Source organism: Ursus maritimus, unplaced genomic scaffold, assembly GCF_017311325.1.
Source record: "Ursus maritimus isolate PB19 unplaced genomic scaffold, ASM1731132v1 scaffold_5, whole genome shotgun sequence".
Lineage (NCBI taxonomy): Eukaryota > Metazoa > Chordata > Mammalia > Carnivora > Ursidae > Ursus > Ursus maritimus.
In genome coordinates this window covers 31,258,692-31,276,360 of record NW_024426663.1, presented here as the reverse complement: position 1 = coordinate 31,276,360, position 17,669 = coordinate 31,258,692, and the positions used below count along the sequence as shown (strand labels likewise).

The window sequence follows — 17,669 nt, the reverse complement described above, 5'->3', positions numbered from 1 at the left end:
TTCTTTTCTTTTCTTTTCTTTTCTTTTCTTTTCTTTTCTTTTCTTTTCTTTCGACTCTAGGCCCAGTTCTAGGTTTCAGTTAATTTAGGTAAGATACACAAATTCATGTGTATCGGATGTTTCCTCTTTAAATGTATACTATGGAAATAGATAATATTCCTTTTAAGAAAAACTTAGAATCAGTATTTTCTTTGTTAAACAAAGAAATATAAATAACATTTCTGATCTTGGCATTTAGAAACAAAACTAAACTAGATTTGTTTTGTCTTTAGAAAGAATGTAGGGAAACCTCATTTACGAAGTATGTTACTTCTTAAAATGAAGATAATTACTGTTCCTGTTTATAATTTAGAGAAACCAGGAAAAGAAGCTCATGAGCTGAGTGAGCATGAACGATCCATGTCTCCACTACTTTTTGATGATAGTCCTCCTGGTTTGCACCCCCAAGGAATTCCTTTACAAGTGAACTCCGAAGAACAGAGTAATCCTCAAATGCTCCAAAATTCGATTGTTTTTGGCACATCAGCTGAAGAAGTGGTAAAGGAAATTCGTTTCAGAATTGAGCAAAAAACAACACTGACAGCCAGTGCAGGTACTTAAAAGTGATTTGGTGGCTACCATAGTTAAAATTTTCAGACTGGCTAATTCAAGTGTAATATTAGTATTTTCTCGTTATGAAGCATATAGTAATGTTTTACTTATCCTTTTTGATTCAATGTCTAATGACTTTACCTATTTAGAATACTGTGAACCTGCAGGTAAATTGGAATTAAGCAGAAAAGCCTATAAGCCCAAAGAAAAAAACTATAATAAATCTCATGTGGCTATCCTTTTTAAAGCATACAATATATTTTAATTGGCTTAGTGCTTAATACTTTATTAGTTTTCCCTTTGAAGGCTTCAGCCCTGTTCAGGATTACAGTGCAGGAGAGAGAGCCCAGGTGACCACAAAGTAGGAGATAGAAGAAACCCTAACCAGCAACGTGGCAATCTCGGACCAGCTAGCGAAGGGAAAAAGCGCTTTACAAATGTCAGTAACCCATGAGGGAGGGTATCAGTGTGTCCTAGCATAGAAACTGATACTCATCATGAGGACCCTAAATTATCATTATGATTAGGTTAGTCTTTTTTTCTGTACCAAAGTTTGAGAATAAGTAACAAATTTTAGTAGGATGTATATAAAAATTGAAATGAATCATTTAATGATTATATTTGTATATACCTATTTCAAGTTATCTTAATCATTGTGTCTCCTAGAAATTTTAAAAACCTTTCTGAAAAGTACTAATTTGCTTTGTGAATAACATAAAAAGAGAGCATATATTTTATTATCATTGTTTTAAATATAATGCAACTCAGAATCTTTGATTTTTTTTTTCTTTATGTGGCTAATCTATACAAAAGGCCTTTTCAAAGAGTGAACATCCATCCTAAATTATATTCTGGATCTTTTCTATAAGTCATTGCTGTATTGCAACTAAAGATAGTCTGTAAACTAATAATACCACTTAAATAAACTCAGAATTACTCTTAAACTTCAAAATACCACAGAGATTTAAATATTCCTCATTTCTGCTATCACGATAACTAATATAATTTCTTTTCCTAAAATCATATTGAGCCCTGGGGAGATAGGTAGTTATCAGATGTTATTTTTAAAGTGCCATTCCACATCATTTCAGACTTTTTGCACTCACCATTTCTGTATTGTCATCTCATATTTTTAAATGACATGTGTCAACTTCTTTGAGTCATCAGAGTGTTCTTCTTTCAAGGGATTGCCCCAAATACAATGTTAGCAAAAGTATGCAGTGATAAGAATAAACCAAATGGACAATACCAAATTCTCCCCAACAGACAAGCTGTGATGGACTTCATCAAGAACTTACCCATTAGAAAGGTGAGATTTTGTATAAAATTTGTAGAAATTTTGTTTTTATAAATATAATTTTATTTATATTTAAATATAAACTACAATTAAAAACAAGTATATATATATTCTGAAGAGATAGTACTTAGGATGGTAGTAATCATTCTTTGCTGAAAAGTGTTTGAACAGTAGATAAGAAGCAAGAAGTGTAATGGATGATTGAGTTTGGATTTGAAGAAATCTTTCTATGAAATCCTAAAATTGAGGTTTAGGAAGATTGTTTGCCAAAAAGTTTTAAGAAAGTAATAGATGAAAGACTTTTAAGTATACCTCTGCCAGGAAGAACAGAAATAAGAAGAATACTTGTAAGAGTCCTTTCAGCTGTAACTTAATGTACTATCTAGGTCCTAAAGTCTAAATTGCCATCAGACTGATAGGTATGATACTTCAGAGAGATTTAGAAATTTAATTTTTTTGACCAAATGAAAAAAAAACCCCAAAATACATTACTGTCTTTAAAATGGTAAAATGATCCCTCAGGGATTATAGAAAGGGTGTGTTTTATTATTTTTTACAGCTTATAGATTTTTCTGCATACATGCTTTTTTTAAAACAATAATTGCACTACACTCTAATGTTCTGGGGCTTGATTTTCTCATATCACATACAGGAGTGAATTTAACCATTTTTCAATGCCTAGAAGAAAGGCTATATCAGAGAATATATGATCACGGAGTAGTTTAGAATATATAAGATATAGCTATAAAGCAGTGTTTTCCATTGTGTTTTTCAAGATATGAATAGCTATTCCATTAAAAAAAGGTTCTGGGGTCAAAGAACTGAACATACCAGCCTTAGTGGGTAAAAACAGATAGTATTATATTAAAGATTCATAAGTTTTACAGTAAAAAGCTTATTTTAGATTTGCTTATTCTACCATTTTCCAAGTTTCTATGACCATAGAACTCTTTTTTAAATTTTTTTAAAAGATTTTATTTGTTTATTTGAGAGAGAGAGTGAGCACGAGCAGGGGATAGGGGCAGAAGGAGAGGGAGAAGCAGGCTCCCCGCTGAGCAGGGAGACCGACGTGGGGCTCGATCCCAGGACCCTGGGATCATGACCTGAGCTGAAGGCAGGTGTTTAACCGACCAAGTCACTTATGTGCCTCTTAAATGCTTTTTAAAATTTTGTGAAATTTCAAATTTCAAATTTCCATGCAACACTAGTTTAGGATAAGTGCCCAGAAATAAAGTAGTTTTCTTGCATGACTTGTGAAGACGGTCACATTACTCATACCTTTTATTAGTTATAAAAGGTATAATGAGATTAAATATCTGTTCTTGCCTTAATGTAAAAACTGTATTAATGATAAATATTGACTCTTTTCTAGGTTTCTGGAATAGGAAAAGTTACAGAGAAAATGTTAAAGGCGCTTGGAATTATTACTTGTACAGAACTCTACCAACAGAGGGCATTGCTTTCTCTTCTTTTCTCTGAAACATCTTGGCATCATTTCCTTCATATTTCCCTGGGTCTAGGTTCAACACACCTGGAAAGGTATCTATATGTATAGGCATTCTGTTTTTTTCTTCATCATTTGCTGAAATAACAATTTTAACCATTGACATGGATGCTGTAGGATAACATGTTTTTTTCTTTGTTTATAAAGATTTATTTATTTATTCCAGAGAGAGAAAGTGGGAGGGGCAGAGGGAGAGAGAATTTCAAGCAGACCCCATAGAGCACAGAGCCTAATGCAGGGCTTGCTCCCAGGACTCCGAGATCACAACCTGACCTGAAACCAAGAGTCAGATGTTCAACTGACTGTGTCACCCAGGCGCCCCTATAGGATAATATGTTTAAAAATTTTTTAGGCTAGTTCATTCAGGTATATAATTTTTGAATTAGAATCCAAAGAGTGCAGGTAGGAGGAAAGGAAAAGAGTAACAAAGAATCGCTCTTTGGCTGTTGGCTACAGCAGTTGGTTTAGATAGACAAGAAGAATAATAAGTACTTTCTTTTCTGTACCTGCCTTGTTTTTTGTTCAGAACATAAGACTAATGGTGGTCTGATTGTTGAGGAAAGAAAAGTAGCTTATATTCCAGAATTTACCCCTTCAGCAAGGAGATTTAATGATTCTTTGAAAGCCTTAATGAACTAACAACTATATTTTTCTTTTTCAAGACTTGTAAATAATTGACTGATTCATTCAATACTGACTGCTTACTTCCTTAGGTTCTGTTCTAGGCACTGGGAAGAACAGTAGAAAATAAGACAAACTCTTGCCTTCATGGAGTTTACAGAATAGTGTGGCAAGTAGGAAGTAACCAAATAAACAAATGAAGAAAGTAAGTCAGAGTAAGGGACTAGAAAATGACTTGGAGAGTAAGAGTGGGGATTGGCAGCCATGATCCAGAGGCAGGGACCTGAAGGGGCAAGCCATCCAAAGATATCGGAGAAGAGGAAATAGCTGGAGGAGAGGTCCTGTGATTCTTCCCCACCACTCTTTCATCTCAGTCTTAAAAAGAAATATCCTGGAGCTAGAAGAGTACACTGTTGGGAGTGGGTAAAAAGAAGGTAATTTTTTAAAAGAATGGGAATTAACATGGGGCACTATTTTTATAATTTTCTCATCATCCTGTCAGCCTGCCCCCAAAATAATTCCTTTATATTCTTATACTTAAACTAAGGAAAGCAGTAAGATTACTGAGGAGGCATATGAAATAAGTTTGATAAAATAATTAAACCTGCTAAACCTTACAGAGATTCAGGTACTGCTTTTCTCATTTGTCCGTGCTCCTCATTCTTTTTTTTTTTTTTTTTTTTTTTAAGATTTTAATTATTTGACACAGAGAGAGAGCATGCTCGAAAGAACACAAGCAGGGGGAGTGACAGAGGGAGAGGGAGAGGGAGAAGCAGGCTCCTTGCTGAGCAGGGAGCCAGATGCAGCGCTTGATCCCAGGACCCTGGGATAATGACCTGAGCTGAAGGCAGCCGCTTAACCAACTGAGCCACCCAGGCGCCCCCATTTCCTCGTTCTTAAGCCCATAGTTAGCTGACTTTGATCTTGAGTGGATATAATGAAAAGATCAGAGAAGGAAATCACTACTATAAATAATCTAGTATTTGGAGGTAATGGGAAATAAACTTTTTTTCTTTAAACCAGGAATTATCCTCTTTTTTTATTTCCATAGTGCTTGAAAACAGTATAGTTCATGATATAACATAGCATATATTAATCTGTGGTATTTAAAGATGGAGGTAATGCTTTGAAGTGAAATTCATAGGTAGTTTATAATAATGTAAAATAGCAAACCTCCTTTCCCTTCTATGTACATTCTCTATTCCCCAATTCTGCTTTATTTTTTTATCTATAATACTTCTTACCTTCTGACATACTCCACATTTACTTCTATATTTGTTTGTCTCCCTCCAGTAAGACATATGTTTTTTAAGGATAAGAACTTGGTCTGTTTTGGTCATAACTGTGTACCCAGTGCCTAGAACAGTACATTATTCCTAATACGTTCGTTGAATATATGGAAAATGAATAGTCTGTATGTCATTTCAGCTTTTTAGTTTCAACTACTTCTAATGGAACAGCTAGAATTCAGCCAACTAGATGGTTCAGATTCCGAATCACCATCCTATTGCTGTGTCCAAATTCCAACTGAGGCTCTATAGACTGGATAAATGAATAATAAATAGCTGTAGGAGAGCACAGTTAGTATACTAGGGCAAAAACTAGGTAACTGATATTTAATCATATTGTATAACTGCAAGCCATTATGCTACTAACTCTTATTGGTTTTTATAAGTCATGGTTTTTATATTCATACTTTTAGTAGAAGCAGTTTATAATAACCTATTTTCACATTTGTTCTCTTTGATAGATTTAGATGATCCATTATACATATAGTCATATTAGCATCTATCTGTATTTTTTGTTAATAGTTTTATTTTGAGATTTTAAAAACTCACTGTTCTTCATGGTGTATAAATTTTAACCAAAAAAATTAAAGAGATCTTTAAATGGTAATTGATATGTTAAATCATTTTGGTTGACTAAAAAGAACTGAGTCTTCTTTGAAAAAGCAAAACAAACTTTTTTTTTTCTTTCTTTCATTTCAAGGGATGGAGAAAGGAAAAGCATGAGTGTTGAGAGGTAATGTTTTGTTATTATTAATTGTTCATAATTCATGTTATTTTAAACTAATTTTTAATTTTTAGTAAAATATCACTGAAATAGAAAAATCTGTTTGCAAACCAAAAACATTTTTCAGTAGTTGACGCTACTAAAGTAAATATTCCAGTACAATGCTTTATTATCTTTGCTTGCTATGCTCTCTGTGGGGAAAAAACTTAACGACAGTTGGTTGTGTGTGTGTGTTTTTCTTTTAATGTTGGTTTCTTCCTATTCCGCAAAAACCAATCATTTTAGGATTCTAAATCTTAATTTCTAGCCTCGTTTATAAGAAAAATTATGAGCAGTTATTTGGGAAAGTTAAGAAGAGACCACAGAAATTCTTCCTGAAACTCTTCAAATGTTGGTGAATGCACATAGAGATCAAATAGTAAGATATTGATGAAAGAGAGCTTGGAGGGGACATAGCTCAGTGGTTTACAATCTTGTTTGGAAGACAAATGAAATCTTGTTGAGACTTTATTGTTTTCAGAAATATGTCATTGTGTGAAAAGTCCCTGAATTATCTCCTCCAAACACCAGAATCCCACTAGATGTTTCAGAACCACTGTTCTAGTACAAGGTTGTGTTCCTTTTTCACATATTTTTTTTTCCAAGTTTATTTATTTTTTTAGTAACCTCTACACCCAGAGTGGGGCTCAAACTCATGACCCTGAGATCAAGAGCCCATGCTTTCCCACCTGAGCCAGCCAGGAACCCCTCACATATATTACTTTTTATCAGAAAGGCTGAATGAGTTTTACAAGACAACATACTCAGTAAATGACTTTGATAAACATTGCTGTTTTAGGCTGTGATTTACATAAAAGCAATCAAAGGAAAAGAGGGGGGGAAAAGATTCTAAAAGTGAGATAGTAGTGTCCTACTTAATGAATTTTTTTCTTCCGTTTTGTCTTTTGTTATAGAGAACATTACTTAGTATACTAGTGTATTAATATTAGTTAATTTAAGAAAGGGCCAACGGAATGGGAAAGATATTTGCAAATGACATATCCAATAAAGGGTTAGTATCCAAAATATATAAAGAACTGATACAACTCAACACTCAAAAAATTAATACTCTAATTAAAAAATGGGCAGAAGATAGTATTTTTGCAAAGAAGATACACACATGGCCAACACACATGAAAAGTTGATCAACATCACTCCTCATCAGGAAAATACAAATCAAAACCACAATGAGATACCACTTTACACCTGTCAGAATGGCTAAATCAACAACACAAGAAACAACAGATGTTGGTGAGGATGCAGAGAAAGGGGAACCCTCTTACAGTGTTGGTGGGAATGCAAACTGGTGCAGCCACTCTACAAAACAGTGTGGAAGTTCCTCAAAAAGTTTAAACTAGAGCTACCCTACTATCCAGCAATTACACTACTGGTTATTTATCCAAAGAATACAAAAATACTAATTCAAAGGAATACATGCACCCCAATGTTTATAGCAGCATTATCTACAGTAGCCAAATTATGGCAACAGCCGAAATGTCCATTGACTGATAAATGGATAGAGAAGAGGTGGTAAACATATACTGTGGAATATTACTCAGCCATCAAAAAGAATGAAATCTTAACATTTACAGTGACGTGGATGGCTCTAGATAGTATTATGCTAAGTGAAATAAGTCAGTCAGAAAAAGACAAATACCATATGATTTCACTCATATGTGGAATTTAAGAAACAAAAACAAGCATAGGGAAAAAAAGAGGGAGGGGGCGAACCAAGAAACAGACTCTTCACTCTAGAAAACAAACTAATGGTTACCAGAGGGGAAGTGGGTGAGGGGATGGGTGAAATAGGTGATGGGGATTAAGGAAGGCACTTGTGATGAGCATCAGGTGTTGTATGGAAGTGATGATCACTATATTATACACCTGAAAGTAGTATTACACTGTATGTTAACTAACTGGAATTTAAATAAAAACTTAAAAAAAAAGTTTGGGGGGAGAAAGGGTCAGCAAACCAATAGATCTAAATAGTTAACAAAGAAGGAAGTACAAATGCCTCTTGAAACATTGATAATATTCCCAGTCTTTTTTATAATTTAAGAAATGCAGATTGAAGGTTCTCAAGATAGCCTTTTTCACCAATGGGTTGGCAAAGATGCTCTATTGGCCAGACTATGGGAGTGAAATAGCTATAAACTCTGGGGGGAGTATACTAGTTTTTTTTTTGTTGTTGTTGTTGTTTTTTGGTCCTATAACATATTGCCACAGATTTAGTGGCTTAAAACAACATAAATTTATTCTCTTTCAGTTCTGAATCAGGAGTCCTAAAATTAAGGTGTTGGCAGGGTTGCAAGCCTTCTAAAGTCTCTGGGGATGGATCCATTTTCTTACCAAAAGCTTTTAGAGGCTGCTTGTGTTCTTTGACTGATGGCCCCATCCTCCATTTCAAACCCAGCATCTTGTCTTTCTCTGACTCACCCTCCTGTCTTCTTATAAGGACCCTTGGGATTACATTGGACCCACCTGGACAATTTAGGATAATCTCTCCATCTTAATTTAATCATGTCTGCAAAGTCATTTTTATCATGTAATGTACTGGGTTCCAAGATGTTAGGATTTGTACATCTTTGGGGGCCGTTATTTTGACTACCACAGGGGGCAAGCATTTCGGCAATGTCTGTTAAACTCACAGATACACATGTACTTTGGTCCCACAGCTCTTTTTCTAGGAATTCATTTCACACATGTAATCACATGATATTTTACAAGTATGTAAGGTTATTGTTATATTTTTTTTTATGATAACAAAAAATAGAAAGTAACTTAAATATCCAAAAATAGAGGATTGGTTAAATGATCTTACATCTTTAAAAATTAGAATATTAGGCTGCTGTATAAAAATGAGGGAATTATTTATTCATAGGGAACTCTCACCAGGATGAATTGAGAAAAGAAGGTGCTAAACAATGTGTCTAATATTCTATTGTTTATGTTAAAAATGTGGGGGAAATGTTTGCTTGTTTGCTTATACAAAGAATATTCTGGAGAAATTTAAATGAATAGGAAGCTGGAAACATTGGTTGGAGGAGAACTGGGTAGCTGGAGTTAGAGTTAGAAGGACTCTTCACTGAATAGTCATCTGCTCAGGGCTTTTTACTCATTGCCTTGATTTCTCTTTAGCATCCTCCTCTTTTATGTTAAAATGACCTCTTGCCTTCTTTCAATACTCTTGTGCAGATGAATTCAAATTTCTGCATTTAATCATACCAGCCCTCCAATTCCAGTTGTCTATTGGACACCTCTGCATAGGTGCCAGGAACCATGCCCTTACATCTACTTGAAGATATTTCTATTCCAAAAGATATATGTACAATAATTAGAATAATGTTGTCATATATACTTTCTTAAGATAACCCTCTGTAGCAGTCTATATACACATATGCCATAATGTGTTGTAAGTTCTGAGGGCATTGTCATATGTTGGTGACTCCAATCAACTTTTTAAAAAAAATTGCAGTGTAGTTAACATACAGTGTTATATTAGTTTCAAGTATACGATATAGTGATTCAGCAGTTCTATATATTACACAGTGCTCTTCAAGATAAGTGTACTCTTAGTCCCCATCACCTATTCACCCGTTCCCCTCACCCACCTCCCCTCTGGTAACCATCTGTTTGTTCTCTGTAGTTAAGAGTCTGTTTTTTTGTTGTCTTTTTTTTTCCTTTGTTTTGTTTCTTAAATTCCACAGATGAGTGAAATCATATGGTATTTGGCTTCCTCTGACTGACTTATTTCTTCCTCTGACTGACTTATTTTCCTTAGCATTATATCTCTAGATCCCTCCATGTCTTTGCAAATGGCAAGATTTCATTCTTTCTTATGGCTGAATAAAATTATATATATATTTATATAACACATCTTTTTTTTTTTTTAAAGAGTTTATTTATTTATTTGACACTGAGAGAGAGAGACAGCCAGCGAGAGAGGGAACACAAGCAGGGGGAGTAGGAGAGGAAAGAAGCAGGCTCCCAGTGGAGAAACCTGATTTGGGGCTCGATCCCAGAACGCTGTGATCACGCTCTGAGCCAAGGGCAGACACTTAACAACTGCACCACCCAGGCGCCCCTATATAACACATCTTCTTTATCCATTCATCAATCGAGGAACACTTGGCCTGCTTCCATAATTCGGCTATTGCAAATAATGCTGCAACAAACTTAAGGGTGCATATATCCCTTCAAATTAGTGTTTTCAAATTCTTTGGGTAAATACCCAGTAGTGTGATTACTGGATCATAGGGTAGTTCTATTTTTAATTTTTTGAGGAACTTCCATACTGTTTTTCCACAGTGGCTGCACCAGTTTGCATTCTCACCAACAGTGCAAGAGAGTTCCTTTTCCTCCACATCCTTGTCAACACTTGTTTCTTGATTCTTTAATTTTAGCCATTCTGACAGGTATGAGGTGATATCTCATTATAGTTTTGATTTGCATTTCCCTGATGAGTGATGTTGAGCATCTTTCATGTGTCTGTTGGCCAGTTGTGTGTATTCTGTGGAGAAATGTCTGTCCATGTCTTTTGCCTATTTTTTAATTGGATTATTTGTTTTTTTGGTGTTGAGTTGTCTCGTTCTTTATATATTTTGGACACTAACCCTCTATCGGACATGTCATTTGCAAATATCTTCTCCCATTCCAAAGGGTATCTTTTGATTTTGTTGGTTGTTTCCTTTGCTGTGCAAAGGCTTTTTATTTTGATGCAGTCGCAGTAGTTTATTTTTGCTTTTGTTTCCCTTGCCTTGGGAGACATATCTAGAAAGATGTTATGAGTGATGTCAGAGAAATTACAGGCTGTGCTCTCTTCTAGGATTTTAATAGTTTCAGGTCTCACATAAAGTCCTTAATTCTTTTTGAGTTTATTTTTGTGTGTGATGTAACAACATAGTCCAGTTTCAATTTTCCCAACACTCTTTGTTGAAGAGACTGTCTTTTTCCCATTGTATAATCTTGCCTCCTTTGTTAAAGATTAATTGGCCATGTAATTGTGGGTTTATCTCTGGGCTTTCTATTCTGTTGCATTGATCTGTGTGTTTATTTTTTTACCGCTACCATACTGTTTTGATTACCATAGCTTTGTAGTATATTTTGAAATCTGGAATTGTGATACCTCCAGCTTTACTTTGCTTTGCTTTTTGAAGATTGCTTTGGCTATTTGGGGCCTTTTGTGGTTCCATACAAATTTTAGGTTGGTTTGTTCTAGTTCTGTGAAAAATGCTCTTGGTATTTTTTTTTTAGATTTTATTGAAATTCGAGTTAACATATAGTGTATTATTAGTTTCAGGGGTAGTATTTAATGATTCTTCAGTTGCATATAACACCCAGTGCTCATTACATCGAGTGCTCCTTCTTAATGTCCATCACCCAGTTACCCGACTCCCACCCATCCCCCTCTAGCAACCCAGTTTGTTCGCAATAGTTAAGAGTGCTGTTGGTATTTTGATAGAGATTGGATTTAATCTGTAGATTGCTTGGGTAGTGTAGACATTTTAACAATATTTGTTCTTCCAGCCATGAGCATGGAATGTCTTTCCATTTGTGTCATCTTAATTTCTTTTATCAATGTTGTGTAGTTTTCAGAGTACAGGTCTTTCACTTGTTTGGTTAAGTTTATTCCTAGGTATTTTATTGTTTTTGGTGCAATTGCAAATGCAATTGTTTTCTTAATTTCTCTTTCTGTTGTTTAATAATTAGTGTATAGAAATGCAATGGATTTCTGTACATTGATTTTGTATCCTGTGACCTTACGAATTCATTTATCAGTTCTAGTAGTTTTTTGGTGGAATTTTGGGTTTTCTATATGTAATATCATGTTAAATCATGAAAGTTTTACTTCTTACCACTTTGGATGCCTTTAATTTCTTTATGTTGTCTAATTGCTGTGGCTGGCACTTCTAGTACTATGTTGAATAAGAGTGGTGAGAGTGGATGTCCTTGTCTTGTTCCTGACCTTAAAGGAAAGGCTCTCAGTTTTTCCCAGTTGAGTATGATGTTAGCTGTGGGTTTTTCATATAAGGCCTTTATTATGTTGGGGGGTTTTATCATGAATGGTTGTTATACTTTGTGAAATGCCTTTTCTGCATCTATCGAAATGATCATATGGTTTTTATACTTTCTCTTATTGATGTGATATATCAGACTTTAATCAACTTTTTAAAAAATATTGTAGATAAAGCAAATGCACCTTTGGTAATCAGTTTAACTACAAATGATCTTCCATTATTTAGGTAGATTTTAGATGTTTTTACTTAATTATATCTCAGTTCATCTGAAAACTTTATTTTGTACTGCAGAAAATATAACTTGATGCTAGGCTTTAAACATACTATATCACTCCTAAATTATCCTGAACTATAGTTTATTCTGTGCACCAAAATCATTTTTGTCTTTCTAGGACATTCAGTGAGGTAAGTAAACCAGAAGAACAATATAGCTTGTGCCAGGAACTTTGCAGTGAACTTGCTCAAGATCTGCAGAAAGAAGGACTAAAGGTACTTTATTTTGATGTAGTGGTCTTAGTTAAAAAATTTTTTTAATAATAAAATGCTACTTTAAAGGAATAGTTAGGTTTTGCATTTGAGTACAAACTGAGAAACCTTAGAAAGGATTATTCCTATCCACAGTAGAGACAAATTCGATTCTGACCTGTAATTGAGGCCTATGATAAGATGATTAGATGAAGAAGCAACTTACGGGGGTGGGCTGGCTCCAGTATAATTCCAGAATTTATCGTATTTCAGGAGTACATTTGAATAAGTTCAAAATCAGAGTTATATTGACATTAGAGAATAAGGCAAAGGTAAGGATTTCCATAGATCTATATTTACCTATTATAAGTATCTTTCCAACCATCCTTTGCTGTTTTTCTTGGGTAGACTTTCTAGAATAGGCATTTTGTTTCAAGGCCCTAGTTCCAGGTTGTTTAACACATTGAGAACAAAACCCAGAGGTTTTAAATCTCTATTTTATGATCTTTGCTCACAACAATCCATATTTAGTATTTTTCCAAATTCTGAAACCAGAGGTGAAGTTATTACAAAGTATAATACAAAAGTATTCAAAGGTTATTACAAAAAAATAAAGAACAGAAAACAACAAAGGTTATTACAAAGAATGGGATATCTGTATATCTCTCTTTTTTCCACTGTCCTCCCCTATATATTTCTTATAATCCTTCTCTATCATAACTTGAGTATAAAGAGAGTTGATTTAAAATTTTTTTAATAACCTGTAATTTTAAAATCATTTCAGATATACAGAAAAGTAGTATAGATAATATAGAGAGTTCTGATATACCCAGTTTCCCTCATTAATATATTATTTTAGCCATATTGTCGTAGTACATTTGTCAAAGCTAAGAAACTGACATTAGCACATTGCTATTAACTAAACTCCAGACATTATTTGGATTTTACCTGTTTTTCCATTAATGTCCTTTTTCTGTTCCAGGATTCAGTCTAGGGAACCACATTGCATTTAGTTGTCTTGTCTCCTTATCTCCTCTAATCTGTAACAGTTTCTCAGTATTTCCTTGTTTTTCATGACCTTGAGGTCTTAAGGAGCGTTGGCCAGGTATCCTGCAGGGTGTCTTTCCATCTAGGTTTGGCTGATGTTTTTCTTATGATTAGACCAGGGTTATGGATTTTTAGAAAGAATACCAGAGGTGAAATGTCCTCATTACATCCTTTCAAGGTATATGATAGCCACAAGATATCAAAAGTGATACTAACCTTTGTCACCTGATTAAGTTAGTGTTTGCTAGGCTTCTCCACTGTGTAGTTACTATTTTTCCCTTTCCATACTCTATTCTTTGGAAGTGAGTCAGTAAGTCAGCCCACTCTCAGAACTTCCAGGAGGTAGTAAAATATACGTAACATATAATTTACCATTTTAACCATTTTTAAGTTACATTTCTGTGGCATTAAGTTCATTCACATGGTGCAACCATCACCACTCTTAATCTCCAGAACTTTTTCATTATCCCAAACTGAAATTCTGCACCCATTAAACAATAACTGTAAAGGGAGTTCTTACATGTAGATGGGTTAACATAGTATCTGGCATATAGTAGACACATAATAAGTGTGAGCTGTCTACAAGACCTTTTCAGTGGAGACCCCTTTAAGAAGCTTTTTTCCTCTCTTTTTAGGTACTGAATTCTAAAAGAGATTTAGTAAAAAGAAAAGTGATCAGTTAATGTTGCCTTTTATGTAAAAAGTTCTTTTATAAAAATTCATTTGGGTAGGAGAGTAATAGTTATTGGCTAAAATGGAATTTTTAGATTACTTATATATTTCAGTTGTTCCTTTTGGCAGATTTCATTAACACGTTTCATAAATAATTGATTATACTTTTATATTATGTGTATCTAAGAGATATTTTTTATTTTTTTCTAATCTACAAAATAACTTTTTTCTAGAAGTTAGAAAACCATATATAACAATGCATTCTGTTGGTTATAGGGTAGAACTGTTACCATTAAACTGAAGAATGTAAACTTTGAAGTAAAAACTCGTGCATCTACGGTTTCATCTGTTGTTTCTACTGCAGAAGAAATATTTGCTATTGCTAAAGAATTGCTAAGAACAGAAATTGATGCCGAATTTCCACATCCCTTGAGATTAAGACTTATGGGTATGCCTTTTCTTGTTTTTCCTTAAATCTGCTAGATTTTCCCAAAGAAATCAACTTGGGAAATACACTCTCCTTCATTTTATTTCTTAAACCTGTTTAGGAATTTGTACCTATGCTGCCATTTTTCTTAATTCTTAGAACCTGATGTATGTGAAACCATGTTCATTAATTTAATTCCCTTAAGAACCAATTACAGCTGTTTTTTTCCTTCCTACTTACTGAAATCCTTGGGGCTAGGTATGTTTCAAAATTTAAAACCTTTCAGATTTTAGGAAACAAATATAGTGCATATTGAGTATATTATATAGTACTCTTTTGGTATCTGAGGCAGCACCTCATGATAAACACATTAATATTTTTGTAGCAAAACAAGAAAATATTCACACTAGGTTGGAAAGATTCTAAATAGCCTCACATCAATTCAGTCATCAATTACTGTTTGTTGCTTACAATTTTCAGAGCTTTTTAGATTTCAGAGTCACAGATAAGGGATTGTTACAATATAAAACCATATCTGGAGCCACTGCATGGTATGTGCATTTTAACAAAGCAAGTTTCTTTGTGAAAAGTGAATTGAGTGAGAGAATGCACATAGATAAGCACTCCAGATGCCAGCTTTACTGCTAAGAGTGGATCATTAGCCATACTTTCATATATGAAAGATAGCACACACTTGAAATCGATTGAATAAAGTATGTTGATTGAAAGAGCTAAAGAGTGGATGTTTATAACAGCTTCATTCATAATTGCCAAAATTTGGGAACAACCAAAATGTCCTACAGTAGTAGGTGAATGGAAACTGGGACAGACAATGGAATATCATTCAGTGTGTAAAAGAAATGAGCTGTCAAGCCATGAAAGGACATGGAGGAACCTTAAATGTATTTTATTAAGTGAAAGAAGCCAATTTGAAAAGGTTAAATACTGTGTGATTTGAACTGTATGATATTCTGGAAAAGACAAAACTGTGGAGACAGTGAAAAGATCAGTGGATGTCAAGGGTAGAGGGTGGGGAAGGGATGAATAGACTTAGCACAGAGGATTTTTAGAACGGTAGAGCTAATCTGAATGATGCTATAATGGTGGATACATATCATTAAACATGTCAAAAGCCATAGGATGTACAACACCAAGAATAAACCCTAATATAAACTATGGACTTTGAGTGTTAATGTTGTGTCAACGTAGGTTCATCAGTTGTGACAAACATACCACTCTGGTGCAGGATGTTGATTGGAGGAGACTGTGCATGGTGTGGGCAGAGGATATATAGGAACTCTGTACTTTCTGCTCACTTTTGCTGTGAACCTAAAGCTGCTCTGAAAAACAAAGGCTACTGGGAAAATGAGCTAGAGTCTATAAAGTTGACTCCAGTTAGTTGGTATTTAATGGTATATTGTGTCAGATACTAGTTGAAAGACTTACATAATCATGCCAACTCCAACAGATACTATTTAGTGAAACCCTGTTTTATAAAGGAAGGTAAATTTCATGCGAAGTACTCATTTTGAAAAAGTATATTTTAATTCAGAAAATATGCAGTATTGCTTATTATTTTTCTCTAAACATCCTTTTGTATATATGTCATGACAATATTATGCAAAATATTGTTATGCATTATGAGTGAATTGACTTTGTTAAGAAATTAATTGTGGTTGGTTTAATTTAGGTATACGGTTATCCAGTTTTCCCAATGAAGAAGACAAAAAACACCAACAAAGGAGCATTATTGGGTTCTTACAGGCTGGAAACCAAACTCTGTCAGCTGCTGGGTATATACTAGAGAAAACTGACAAAGATCAGTTTCTAAAACCTCTAGAAATATCTCATAAGAAGAGTTTCTTTGATAAAAAGCGATCAGAAAGGAAATGGAGCCACGAAGACACATTTAAATGTGAAGCTGTGGATAAACAAAGTTTACGGACATCACATTCATTTCAAGTTTTAAAGAAGAAGATGAATGAGAATTTAGAAACATCGGAGAATTCAAATCACTCTCAGATATTTACCTGTCCAATTTGCTTTAGGGAGCAAAGAAGCATCAGTCTGGAAGCCTTTAATAAACATGTAGATGCATGTCTTGATGGATCTTTGATCAGTGAAAACTCCAGTGTGTTCCCATGTTCACATCCTTCCTCTACAGAAATTAACAAGAAAGAAAATGTACATCCTTCTTTCTCACTCCATGAGAAGCAGGATTATGAAACCCATCAGAAGAATTCAGAAATCAGTTCAGTAGATTGTGCAGAGCTAGTAGAGACTGAAGATAATCCACCTGAAGCAGAAAGTGTAGGTGGTCTAAGTGAAAAGCACCGCAAAGAGGAATGCCCTAGTCTTCCAAGCAACTCATTTAATATTGAGGAACGTTGTCACAATTCTTCCTCTACTGTTTCATTGGAAGATACTGGGTCATTAAGTCGACTAGAATCCTCCCAGCCTTATTTACATGAAGTGATAACAGACCAAGCTCTAGTTTGTCCTGTTTGTAACCTAGAACAAAAGACTTCAGATCTTACCCTGTTCAATGTGCATGTGGATGTATGCTTAAATAAAGGCATTATCCAGGAACTGAGAAAGGATAAAGTTAATCTAGCTAACCAACCCAGAGAAAGCACCAAAAGTACTGGTGAGTTTGCAGTCATTTTAAAGAACCCGATCTTCTAGGAATGTTTTATTAAAATTAAGATTGTTGTTAAATCTAAAGCACATACTATTAAAGGGGTAGGTTGTGTATGCCACCATTTAGGGAAATGTTGGTTACCTTAGCATAGGTTAGAATTAACTGAAGCCAATAGATTTTAAATTTTGGGAAAACTGTTCTGGGCTTGATTTAGCACAGAACGAACTCAAAGATTTGGGGAGCTAAGTAATCTAATCAAAGGCAAAATTCCCGTGGAATGAAAAAGTCACAGGGATAAAAGGTACAGCTCAGGGAATATAGTCAATGGTATTGTC

At 34.4% G+C, this 17,669-nt stretch overlaps 1 protein-coding gene across 1 annotated transcript in view; it reads left to right on the top strand.

Annotated features, from left to right (window-relative positions):
* Positions 1 to 17,669, top strand: part of POLK (DNA polymerase kappa) — a 62,986-nt gene that overhangs the window by 44,020 nt on the left and 1,297 nt on the right. The window contains exons 8-13 of the mRNA XM_008691281.2: positions 1,776 to 1,900; positions 3,261 to 3,427; positions 6,003 to 6,035; positions 12,475 to 12,571; positions 14,543 to 14,714; positions 16,384 to 17,340. Coding sequence (XP_008689503.1) covers positions 1,776 to 1,900; positions 3,261 to 3,427; positions 6,003 to 6,035; positions 12,475 to 12,571; positions 14,543 to 14,714; positions 16,384 to 17,340 — 1,551 coding nt within the window. The remainder of the gene's footprint in view (positions 1 to 1,775; positions 1,901 to 3,260; positions 3,428 to 6,002; positions 6,036 to 12,474; positions 12,572 to 14,542; positions 14,715 to 16,383; positions 17,341 to 17,669) is intronic.